This window comes from Emys orbicularis, chromosome 15 (genome assembly GCF_028017835.1).
Source record: "Emys orbicularis isolate rEmyOrb1 chromosome 15, rEmyOrb1.hap1, whole genome shotgun sequence".
Taxonomy (NCBI): domain Eukaryota; kingdom Metazoa; phylum Chordata; order Testudines; family Emydidae; genus Emys; species Emys orbicularis.
In genome coordinates, this window is record NC_088697.1 from 27442252 (window position 1) to 27455072 (window position 12821).

General features: G+C 45.0%; 1 protein-coding gene across 1 annotated transcript in view; it reads right to left on the reverse strand.

The window, feature by feature from the left end:
* Positions 1-10248: 10248 nt before the first annotated feature.
* POU2F3 (POU class 2 homeobox 3) overlaps positions 10249-12821 on the reverse strand; it is a 59020-nt gene continuing 56447 nt past the window's right edge. Inside the window, exons 12-14 of the mRNA XM_065417187.1 lie at positions 12677-12743; positions 11257-11389; positions 10249-10288 (exon numbers count right to left, since the gene is read on the reverse strand). Coding sequence (XP_065273259.1) covers positions 10249-10288; positions 11257-11389; positions 12677-12743 — 240 coding nt within the window. The remainder of the gene's footprint in view (positions 10289-11256; positions 11390-12676; positions 12744-12821) is intronic.

Below are 12821 nucleotides of genomic sequence, written 5' to 3' on the forward strand. Positions count from 1 at the left end.
AGGAGCTCTGTTTCCTCTGAGAGCAAGGCCAGTCCACTGTAGAGTTACCCTGTGCCAGGATGGGGCAGCAGCTGTCCGCCTTAGGTACTTCAATGGGACCCTGGCACCATAGTGTCTGAGAGCTGCACTCATGTCTGTGCCACTAGGGTGCTTGGGGGGCACAGCCTAGAGTCCCGGGGGGCACTACTCTGATTCTTTTCCAGTGAGTTGTGGGAAATCTTGTCTCTCCTGGGCATAGGGGAGGAAGCGTGGGAAGGCATTGGAAAACTAGCAACACTCAAGTGATTGAACCTGGGTCCTCACTGCTGCGTGGGTGGATTACAAGCCAGAGTGTGAGCAGCCCTCCGGCTTTGGCCTGTTCCGCAGCCCCACCACACTTGGGGAAGAGGTTTTGTGTGTGGACAAGAGGGGCAACATGTGAGTAAGAACCTATGTTAACCCTGCAGTGAGGATAAGCCCTAAGTGACTTGCCCAAGGTCATAGAGAAAGTCTGTGGCAGACCAGTGACTTGAACCCCACAAGTCCCAGACCAGCACCCTAACTCTGGGACCATCCTCCCCCTTCTCATCGGGACTTTTAAGGGATTCTGGTGTAAACTCAAGGGGGAATGTTTACTATGAGAGAAGTAAACAAGGGAGTTATCAATAAAGAAAACAAAATAACAAAACATGAGCAAAGTGCCCACACCTTTCGCAAGCCTGCTCAGGCATGGCCGGGCTGAAAGAGCAGCTGCAGGAGGGGACCCTCTTATTAGTTATTATGTAAACAGCTAACTTCTAGGAGCTGCTTGGGTCTTCAGGTAGAGAGTTTGCAGCCTCACCCATGGGGCTGTGCAAGTGAGACAAGGCTTCTAGGGTATGTCGATACCTAATCACAGGCTGTGAGTGCAGCTGGTGCGCACACACCTGAGTGTGCTTTAATCCCGTTAGCTCGGGTATGGGGGCTGTGAGGCTTCAGTGAAGTCTAGCTGCCTGAGCAATTCCCCAGGGTTCTGGCTGGGCTTGCACAGTGTCACAGCTCTGGTACCTGAGCGAACAATGTAGACATACCCTGAGACCAGAGATTCTCGGGACTTCTTCAAAGTTGGAGAACATCTCAAAGTCTGGGTCCTGGACACCTCCCTCCCTTTTGCAGTCACGTGAACATCCCCATGGCCGACACAGCAATGGGAAAGTCACGGTAGGGCATAAGAGTTTAAATGTAGTTTTTAGCTTCTTTTAATGCAACTTAGCAGCTGGAAGCAAGGAGAAGGGCCAGCAGCATGTGACAGCGAACACCCTACAGACCACCCGTCAGAGATCTGCAGAGCACAGTTTGGGGACCTGTCTGAAACAACAGCAGGATCAGGAAGAGAGCTTCCTACAGAAAAACATTTCACACAGAGCAGCTCGGTGTTGACTGATGTTCAGGGCTGCCCCACCTCAGTGGTCTTTTCCTCAGAGGACTCTTTAAACATCAGCTGACTACACATGTGTATATAAGCTTGGAGTAGCAGCACACCCAGGCACCCACAAACACAAGTCCGATGGGGCTTACCCAGATGTCTTTGAAGCAGAGGCTCAGAGTACAGCAGATAGTTCACTCTTCCCCACCTTCTGGGATTCAGGTCACTGATGCATCCGTCCTGAGAGGTAGATGGGGAATGAATCTTTCTCTCTTCTCTCCTTGGAGAGAGGTGCTGGGACAGAGGCTATTGCCAAGACCAGTTTCAGGCATATGGGTTTCTCCGGTCAGCTAGTTCAGGAGATGGTTATCTGAGCTCTCCTAGCCTCTGCACCCTGAGCAGGTCTGTTTGTGGACGTTTGTCCTCTGCATTTTTTAGATGGTATTGTAGGTGGTGACAGTCAGGCTTGTCAAGCTGGAATTTCCTGCCCCGTGCTCCATAGTCTGGGTCCAGGATACCTAAAAAGATCATCTAAAGACCCCGAAGGGCAAGTTTGTTCCTCTGGCACAATAGAACTCTCAACAATAAGAGTAAAGCTCATCTGTGCAGGAGACAGACCCTTCCCTAGGGGCAGCCCAAGACAGTGGAATGACTTCTCCCAGGAACTAAGGACCACCCCAAACCTTACCACCCTTCACTCCATGTGTAAGGTGCATTTCTTTGACCTTGCCTTCTCCAATATAAACACACAGGGGTATATTTATTCAATTAAAAAAAAAAAACCCTACCAATACAAGACACTCCACTGCACACACTTCTCCCTCTGGGGAGCACATAAAAGCAAACAACACATGACCGATGTGTACTAATGTTGCTTAACACACTACCAGAGGGTGCTCAGATACTAGAGTTATCAGTGCAGTGTAAGACCCTATAAAGAATGGAATAGAACCCGGACCTTGCTGAAGGCGAGTGCTTAGAAGTGTTCGGAGAGAGCTTGGGAATAAAAACCTTTCTCCCTAGCACTGCTTATTAAACAACAGGACATGTGTGTTTTCCCCAATTAGTTCAAGGCACCTAAAAGATTCCCTTAGATAGTGTGTGTGTCCATAAACATAAATGGCCAGTTTTATGCTGTGAGCTTTCCAGAGCAGAGACAGTAGGTACAGCACCTAGCACACTGGGGTCTTAACCTTAGTGAGGGAAGTAAACACTAGTATAATACAAATGATAGTATAGGAATACTATTAGCCAGCTCTCTATGAAGATTTTACTTCTGTCTATACTTGAATGGTCATAGTATTAAATAGTGAACATAAAAAGGGGGAACAAAATATTTGCATGTATTTCATTTTCATACAATATGTTTATAAGTTTTCTCCTTAACTCTCAGAGCCCACCCTCCAAAATGTACTCATTGGTGGAACTTGGAATAGACTCAATTATTTAGAATAAGTTTTGGAGGTGAAATGTAAGCACTGCTTGTTAGTTTGAGGTCAGATATTGATCTTAGTTATAGCTGTGAAAACTCAGAGCAACTCACCTTAACTTCACAGTGAGAGTCATTAACCACTGAGACAATTTACTTCGGGATATGATGGATTCTCCCTCAATTGACGTATTTAAATCAAGAGTGGATGTCTTTCAAAAAAATATGCCCTAGCTCGACTACAAGATATGGGCTTGATGCAGACATTACTGGGTGAAATCTATGTCCTGTGTGATGTAGGAGGTCAGACTAGATAACAATAATGGCCCCTTCTGGTCTTAAAATATATGAATCTATAGGTTTGTTCTAGATTTTCACAGATGAAAATGAGACTGGAAGCTGGTGCTTTGTTTAGAGTCTGTTCAAGAAGCTTGCTTTCTGTAACCCTAGCAGTTCCAAATATATGGGAAATTCATCAGGCTAAGGCTCAGATCCTTAACTGGGTGTAACCAGCATACTCAACTGACTTCAATAGAGCGATGCTGACTGATACCAGCTGAGGATCTGGCCCTACATTGAGAGAGTAGCCGACACAGGTTAGAACATGGGGAGCGTAATGCAGCAGTTTAAAGTGTTTTTTGTAAGGACGTTGTAGACTTGGAGACCTAAACTAGATAAAGGGTCATATACTCTGGAAATTCCACTGACTTGAGTGAAGTTGCTCCAGATTTACAACGGTATAAATGAGAGCAGAATTTGGACTTGTCTAAATGGGGAAATTAACCAGAATTGCTCCCCCTTTTATTCCAGAATAAGTGTCCACATGGGGAGCTATTCTGGAATAGCTATTGTGCTTTAAATTCACAATTTACCTTAATCTGAAATAACTTTCAGGTCATAGACAAGCCCTTAATTTCTCCTTTGCACACACAAACAACAGATTAATAGACTTGAGTGCCCACCATTGGAAAAGCAGGTCCCCTTTAAGGTGTCTGAAGTTGGACACCAAAAATCGAGGTACGCAAACTCACGTGTCACTCTTGACAATCTTGGCCATGTTATAAGAATTTTTTTCCATATCCCAAGGCAGTAAAAGTCCCATTGACTTCAATGGGGCCAGGATCTGTCTGTCTTTATTAATGATTTTTTATATTACTATAGTGCCCAGGAGCCGTAGTCATGGACCACTACCCCATTGTGCTAGATTCTGTACAAACACAGAACAACAAGATATCTGCCCCAAGGAGCTTACAATCCATCTTGTAGACTGTAAGTTCTCTAGGGCAGGGATTCCGTGCTTTAAAGCGCTGAACACATTGCTGTTATTACAACTGAGGTTGGGGCTTCATTGTGCTAGGCACTGTACATACACATAGTAAGGGACAACCGGTGCCCTGAAGAGCTTGGAGCCTGAGTAGACAAGACAAACAAAGGGTGAGAGAATAGAAGCATTATGGCCTCTGTTTTACAGGTGGGAAATTGAGGGCCCAAGAGATTAAGTGACTTGCCCAAGGGCACCCAGGAAGTGGCAGAGTCACAACCTGAACCCAGATCTCCCGAGCCATGGTCCAATGGTTTAAAGACAAGACGATTCTTCCTGTCCGGTAGCCTTTAAATTATAACATCACTTTCATAACAGTAGTAACATTTTAAGTCTTTGTTTGTCTTACAGAGAAATACTCAAATCCCATTCCCATGACATACTTGCTTCCATTGTGTAGTAGAGTCAAATGAATGTTTAAAAGGCCACGCATCCTACAGTGGGAGGAGTTTGTGCAGCTCCCTGTATATCAGCGGAATGACTAACATCTGGTGCCATTTTTGATATGATCAGAAAACAGTCATCACCTTTGCAGACAGGAAGACTTGTTGGGTCAAGTCACCTCTTTCAAATTACAGAGCAGTATCTAGTCACCTTTGCCACATTTTACATGGGCACGACTGCTGCTTGAAATCAATGGTAAACTTGGTCCAGGCCAAATTCTTGTTGTCTTTACTCAGAGTCTGCAGCATACCCAGTGCAGATGGATGTCTGCAGATCATGTTTAGTTTTGTCATTAAAGAAATTACCTAGATGTTTCCGCCTTTTATCATACTCCCATATTTTGTTGCCCGGAGCTTCACAGGCATTCCTGAAGAGCCTAAGAATTAAAGGCCATAATTCTTCCTAGTATATAGTTCTGTGAGTGTGTCCCCTTTGGGTGTGGGGAAGAACCTTGTTCCCAAGCTCTGACATCCTCCTCATTTCTCCTGGTGCAATTCCTCCTCTCCCAGGGCCTGAGCCTGTGAGGTCTGAAGTTCACACTGTGAACTACCTAGAAGGATCTGGCCTCCAGGACATATGGTAGGTGGATCATTGTAGTCACAGATCCATCAGCCCCATCTCTGATCCTCTCGTGGACCCTGATCCTCTCTTCTCTACCCTAGAACTCCACCCCAGACTGCAGTGCCAGGAGCCCCGCAGAGCTGTAGTGACATGCAGGGGTGCAAGCATTCTATATATTGTAGAGTTTGGTGAAACTTTTCCACTAACATTACCCCCCCCCCCCCCGATGAAAAGCTGGGTTTTTGAACATTTTCATGGAAGGCGTCTGCTTTCTTAGATTTTTTTTTTTAAGCTGACAACTCAAAACCCAAACATTTTTCAGTTTTCAGCCAAAAATTGTTGGCTTTCAAGCAGACCATTAACATGCGTTTGGCTTGTCTGTTCTTTTTACAAAAAGTCTCCATTTTCTGCTGGAATAAAAGCCCATTTTCTGACCAGCCCTAGTGCTGCATCTGCTGGTCCTATCCTCCTAAAGTCAGCAGACCCACCCCAGCTCTGCAGTAAGTAGGGGTCAGGTGGGTGCATGCAGCACCCTGATGAGATTTCGGATATTGCCTCATTCTCTCATTAACACTGTGCAACCATCCCATCCTCCCTAACATTCCATCTCAGAAAAGGCGTGTAAGGGAAGATTTTTAGGGCTGTCATTTTCTACATATTTGTACAGTGCCTAATGCAAGAAGATGTTTACCTGTTAACCTCTAGGCACTACCACAATATAAACGTTTAATAACTTTTGGATTTGTATTAACTCTCTTCCTCAGGATTGTGTTTTTGTTCTGAATTTGTACCACGCTTAGCAGAGTGGGGTCACGGTCCATGTCTGGGACTCCTAGGTGCTATGATAATATAATAATAATGAGAAATAATTCTGCAACCAAAACAACTACCGAATGCCCAGCCTGGATTGACTAAACTGTTTATGTGAAGCCGATGGAAATGAATCAGGTCAACCACTTAATTATAATGTTGTATGTAATCTAATTATGTAGGAAAGAAAACAAAGATCCTGCATGTGAACAAAAGCAATGAGCACACTCTGGTGATGTATGTATGCACATTTAAAATTTTTATTAAAGTTAATGTTTAAAATTAAATATACACAAGTTAAGAGGGAAGGTACTGTACATCTGGGGTCCGGCTTGAGTTATGAGGGATTACAGGTATCAGTTACAAGGATCACGAGAGACATACATATCACATAACCAGCATAGACCCAGATTGGGGTGCGGGAGTTTTTAGAACGTCAGTGGATAAGTGGGCTCAGGTAAGCCACCCATGGAATGTATTAAGAGTCCAACTCAGTATCGGTGTCGCGAATAAGTACATGGGTGGGGTATGTCCCTTGGTTCGTCAGGGAAGGAAGTGGGTTATTTCCCTGGTTGGCAGTCTCCATTACTCAATGTGGTATTGACGGTGTCCTGTATAAATGTCTCTGGACTACCTGATGGTGTCGAACACCATGAGCTGTCTCATGAGCCGGGCGTAGCGTCGCTCGACTCCACACGCTCTCATATATATATCTCTTCCAAAACTAGTCTCAGCCAGAGATTATGCGGACAAAGTCTCCATTGGGGGCAGCATTAGTACAGGATGGTTGTGGGTAAATTCCACTAGGTAAATGTGTATGAAAGAACTGCTGAACAAGGGTTCTAAGCTCCCTGGCACTGAATGGGAAGAGCAGGCACTAAGAATCCAGCAGGATTCAGCTCATAACTTCTGCATTATTTGTCCATGTAATCTTTACTCATTTCTCAAAGTGGCGACCCCACTCCAGGGTTGAAAGATCATGCATTTTAATGATGGAGGTAAAAATACTCAGGTTTCCAGTTGCTATCTAAATGTACTTGGAAACACATTCAGATTCAAACACATCTATTATAAGCCCACTAGCTAATCAGGCATGTTACTAATAATGCATTAAATGTGGGAATTTGAAAAGTGCCTGCATGATTTAGGAGCACAAGTCCCATTGAAAAATGTATTGAAGTTGGATTTTCAAGATCAGTGCTGTTTGTTACCTTTTGCAGCTCCCTCATCTTGGACAGTGGAACTAGGTTAGTCTATTTCACTTTTGCTTCTGGTCAGTTTCACTGTCAGGTTATCATGAATTAGCACAAGGCTGCAATATTCAGGTGGCAGATTCTTGCCAAGAGAACTATTTGAATACAAACAAAAAGCTGTTTTCATTGATGTTTTATAATAGACTGAAAATATTTCTGTTCATATTAGGTTTCCAATGAAAACAATCAAAATGCTAGGCCTAGAATACCTTAGAGTGTCTCTTTAACAGAGTCCCATGTGCAAACCAGAGGGCTCATTTTTATCAGTCATAGAACCAAGTTCCCTGTATAAAAATATACTGTGGTATTTTAGTTATGGCCTCAAAATACAGTAGTTGACAACAGTGTGACCTGTAGAATTCTGTAGGATTTTAAATTGTTAGGTGTCACCTTTACCAGTACTTTTTGTCCACATTATAGTCTTAAACCCATAAACACTTATGCACCAATCCTGCACTATCAAGGAGGGCTTGGTGACTGCTGCACCTAGTGAAGGTAATGTGTTTCCACACAGGTGTTCTGTTGTGCACAGTTGGGGCCTTATGTTTAGGCATAGAGCACGCTATTGCGAGAAATCCCATTGAAGCTAATGGGACAATTGACAGCAGTAAGGGTAGGGAGTATTTGCAGGATAATCCTCTGAGGTTGAGCCATGCAGGCCACAGCAGGGTTTAAATGCAATTGTTAGAGCATAGTTAGAGTGCGGTTTCCTTGACCAGGGTAGAGTTTGTTTTTCCCTAGAGAATCCAGTGGTTAAATAAATGTCCCCTTTGTCTCTTATAGCTCCATTTGTCTAGTACAGTTCTGGGAGAAAAAAATCTCTTTCCATACTGGCAAGGGAAACTATACAAGGACTCCGCTAGCAAGAGCCACTAAGAAAATTCTAGCCATATTATGCAAGGGGCCATAAGTAGAAAGTTTTCTGGACATATTGACCCGGATTTCTCTTCTGCCTTTTTACCAGTTGTATATAGGTCACTGAAATTAATGGAGTCATATAGTTAGAAGGTACTGGAGAATCAGACCCAAAGATTTGGGGCCATATCCCCATCTGGTATAAATAAATGTAGCTCCATTCAAGTTAATGGATGAGATCTGGACTTTTATTAATTATTCTTATTATTGGAGCTGGTTGAAAATTTTCTAGTGAAACTTTTTTTCCCCTGACAGAAGATGCCTTTTTGACCAAAATGAACAATTTTGCAAAAAAAAATTTTTTTTCATTTTATTTGATTTTTTTTTTTTGTTAAAAAATTACAAATAGACATTTTTCAATTTTTTGGGAAAAAAATTTCATTGGAGGGGAAAAAAACTCTCCACTCTTTATCCCCTTTTTACTTCAAAATATTTTGTTGAAAAAAAAAAAAAATGAAACCATTCACAGAAAAGTTTGAATGAAACCATTTTTCAGTCAGCTGTAGTTATTATTAGAGTTTCTGGTTTCAGGAAAAAAAAAAAAAAACAATGAACCAGAAAATTACAGAATAAGGTGCTATAAAATATACACAGCTGAAATATACAACGTTTGCAGGATTGAGTTCTATGTGTGGAAGCGATTGAGAAACCCTAAAGATCCATTAATTCATTGTAGGGTACAACCCCAGAATGTAGAGCCTTTTGGGGAGCTTTTAAAAACAACATTGAATCAAGGAAAACAATTGTTCAAACCACTAATGAAACAGGATTTTTACTCCTAAAAATGTAGCTAGTGTTTGCCTAAAAATAACCATCAGACATCAGAAAAAGAAATAGAATTAACATTGCAAACCAGAATGTCTATTTACACTTTATGAACCAGAGCTTCAGCTGGTGTACATCACTGGAGCTCTACTGAAATCATTGGAATTATGACAATTGACACCAGCTGAGGATCTTGCTCATGACTTTGTAATGTATTTCATGTCTTAATTCTACTCTACAAAATGAAATATCTGCTCCTTTCAGATAGATGAGCTGTGAAATAAGCATGATTTCCCTGTTGATACTCTGTGAAATTTGTTACATTTTCTATACTTTGGTTTTTAATGAAATTAAACAATACACACACAGAAAAATAAAATCCTCAAAATTCACACCTGAGTTATACAAACTGTCCTCCCAGGAATGGAAGAACATACCACAAAGAATGGGAAAGCTATTTACATGTTAATAATTCAGCAAAAATGCTCGGCACGTACACACACAGATACAAACTTAGGCAGGTCTTGTTGTTTGGTAGCTGATGAAGCCCAATGGATAAATAAGAGGGAAGCAAAATAAACACGAGGCGAAATCCTGGGGCAAAACTCCTGTTGGCTTCAAAGGAGCCAGAATTTCACCCATGATGTCTAAGAGTGACAGCAGTGGGGCGAGGATTGGAGCTGAGCGATGACCGGAGCAGTGTCTTTACAAATAAGGTGCATTTTTTTTTAAAAGGAAAACAAAAAGGTAAAGAGGCACCTGACTCTAAACATTTAAAGAATGCAAGAAAAGAGCTTTAGGAAAGGGGCAAACCATTGAGTAGGTTGAGTAGGGAATAAAGCACAATGACATTAACCTGGGAAGTCGATAGGATACCAAAGCTCACATCTAGATGCAGGCCTTTGGTGAAATGACCGTGGTAACCTGGGTTCAGTTCAGGGGTTTCTGGGATGTGGGTGTGGACGGAAGGGTGTGGGGTCAGATACGGCACTGCAGACCCTTCTCATGGGAAGCTCTGAAATGAGCTAGGAGAAGGAGGAGTGAGATATGGAAATCCATCCAGATTAGCTAGTGCCAGACAATACAGAGCATCGCGGAGATCCGCACGCGTTGGACAGTGTTTGGTGCTGCTATGGCTAAGTGAGGGATTGTTTTGGTTAACACCTAGAAGGGTGTTAAATTTCACTGCTGGAGTTGAGAATCTCCTGGGAGGCTCAGTTACAGCTTGAGTCTCTAAACAGTTCAGCTGTGCTGGGCTCCCATAAGCAAGACCTTCCTTCTGCTGCACTTTGAAGGCACCGTCGCTCCAAACTTTGGTCCATGGCTAGAAGTCAGGGCTCCCTTTGTGCATGATGGAGCAATAGCCTCAATGGAGGTAAGTGGGTTGATTCCATCGGTACCAAGATCTGAAAAACAAAGGAAACAACAAACACAAATGCACCGTTATTTTCCTTTCCCCTGAAACGGGAGCCCATCATTATTTCATCTGTAGCTCTACTTAGCCAGCAACCGATCCTCTAAACCCAACAGGGGGTTCACAGCAAAACTCAGGGTGGGTTGCACTATAACCAAGCCAGTCTTCTCTGAATGGCCAAGAAGCATCCGCCATGCTCAGATTTCACGCACGCGGAGTCACAGGGGCAACGTAAGACCAGATCCTGCCTCGTCGCAGGTGTACAGGATCAGAACAAGTTCCTCCAGGATTCAGGAGGTACAGCAGCTGCTGCAACACCCAACACGCTCTGGGTTTGCCTTCTGCTAACTTGTCGCCGCTGTCATGAGCAATGCTGGTTGGGAGCAGGAGCAGCAGTGACCCGGGGAGGAGAGGGACACCAGCAGCAGCACTGAACTTAGTAGCGGGGCATGATGAGAAACAGATAGAAGGGCTTCGCCCCAAAGCATGGGGAATCTGCTGGGGACAGAACAGACAAAGGAAATGTATCCCCAGGGCTTTATCTGTGGGTGGACACAGCGGGTCAGTCCCCGGGAGGGCAGCTTGGATGCGGAGGAGAGGGTCTAAGTAGGAGCAACAGCAAAATAAATCTCCTCTTCCTCTCCCCTTTCCCCCACTGTGCCTACCACATACAGGAGGAAAGCATCCCAGCCCCCTCTACCTGGTCACATGCTGAATTTTTGCTAGCAGGAGATTTCAAAGAAATGTGGCCTTTTCTATAAGTCTGGAAGCAGAAAACAGCCATTCTCCATGGACTCTCAGAGTGAGCATGAAACCACCACAATGGAATGACCCCATCTAACTTGGTTTTTCTAAAGCCCATCACTACAGTATGCAGCGAGCCCTGAATGTTCTTCTCGAGGGTCCTGTTTGCTCCCCCATGCCCTGGGCATTAGTGCCAGGTGCTCCCCATTACCTTACCCAGAAGGATTGAAGTTGGACGAGTTCATTGTGGCTTTGGAGTTGCTCTGGGATGCGCTGGGGCTGCTGGCATGGAGCCCTGTACTGGGGGATGAGGGCCTGCTGGTGTTCCCAGGGGAACATGACGATGTTACTGCACGAGAAGAGAGACAAGAATGAGGCTCACCTCTTCTTTCCTACTGGGGAGCAGGCGCATCTGTCCCACTGCTCTCCTTATTCCTTGGCTTGCTGCAATAGCGAATGCATGTTAACCGTGCCCTGGTCTGACAAGCTAGACACCCCTACACAAGAGGTCAGGGGGCATCCTCCCTGCAGCAAAGCACAGCGACTGGAGCACATGGTTCCTCCAGTGAGAGATCTGCCAGGTCTCTGCTGAAGAGACGCCAGAATCTTCCTCCAAGGACACACCCCGTGGAGCGTGTTCCCAGCCCCAAACCCTCTGCCAGAACTTGGAGGCAGTGGCAAGGCGGGTGGGAGGGAGGCAGTTGCTTTTGGGGATAGAATGGAAGGAAGGAAGGAAGGAAGACAGCAGAAGGAAGGGGGAGAGATTGGGTGAGAGCAGGTGAAGGAGTTTAAAAAGCTAAATAAATCCCAGGCTGGGGAGTTGAGTCTTGTTCCAAAGCCCTTCACATTAGCACAGAGACACTTGAGCCCCTATTATAATTATCATCATCATGCCTAGGAGCCCTAGTCACGGAACAGGACCGCTCTGCGCTAGGCGCTGCACAGACACAGTCCCTGCTCCAAAGAGCTGACAATCTAAGAATCAGACGAGAAATAGCTCGATCCGGAGCCAGCTCCTCTCAAAGTTCAGGAGTGTTTGGATCCAGGGTTTTGCTCTGGTCTCTTCCATCCCTAGATATCAGCGTTTGCCTGCGAGACGACAGGAAACATTCCGCCCCGGGGGAATTTCCTCTACTTGGCCAGAGTGAAGATGCGGATTCTACCATCTGCACCCCTCGCTGCTGAACTGGTCATGTCAGGCAGCTAATTACAGTCAGTCCAGGAGCCCATCTAGGATGGGCTGCAAATGTTGAAATGCAAGCAGCCTTTGGATCAAATATAAGGTCTAAGTACTGATCGGCGGCGGAGCAAGAGGGAATTTGCTATCAGTGAAGGAAAGGAGAGAGCAGGGCCGGCTCCAGGCACCAGCCCAGCAAGCAGGTGCTTGGGGTGGCCAATGGAGAGGGGCGGCATGTCCCGCTCTTCTGCGCAATTCGGCGGCGGGTCCCTCACTCCCTCTGGGAGTGAAGGACCCGCCGCCGAATTGCCGCCGAAGACTGAAGCGGCGGCGGTAGAGCAGATCACGATCGCGGCTTTTTTTTTGTTTTTTCCACTTTTTTCCTTTTTGCTGCTTGGGGCGGCAAAAATCCTGGAGCCGGCCCTGGGAGAGAGGCATCAATCCTTGAGCCAGGCTTACCTGTCCCAGGCATGGTGCCGTGGATCGGATTGACTGAGAGGGGGCCCAGGGAGCCTGAGGTAGAGACCTGGAAGGGAACAGAAGCCAGCAGTGAATTAGTGACACACAGTTTTTAATAAGAACATAGATCCCGGAGTGCCATTCC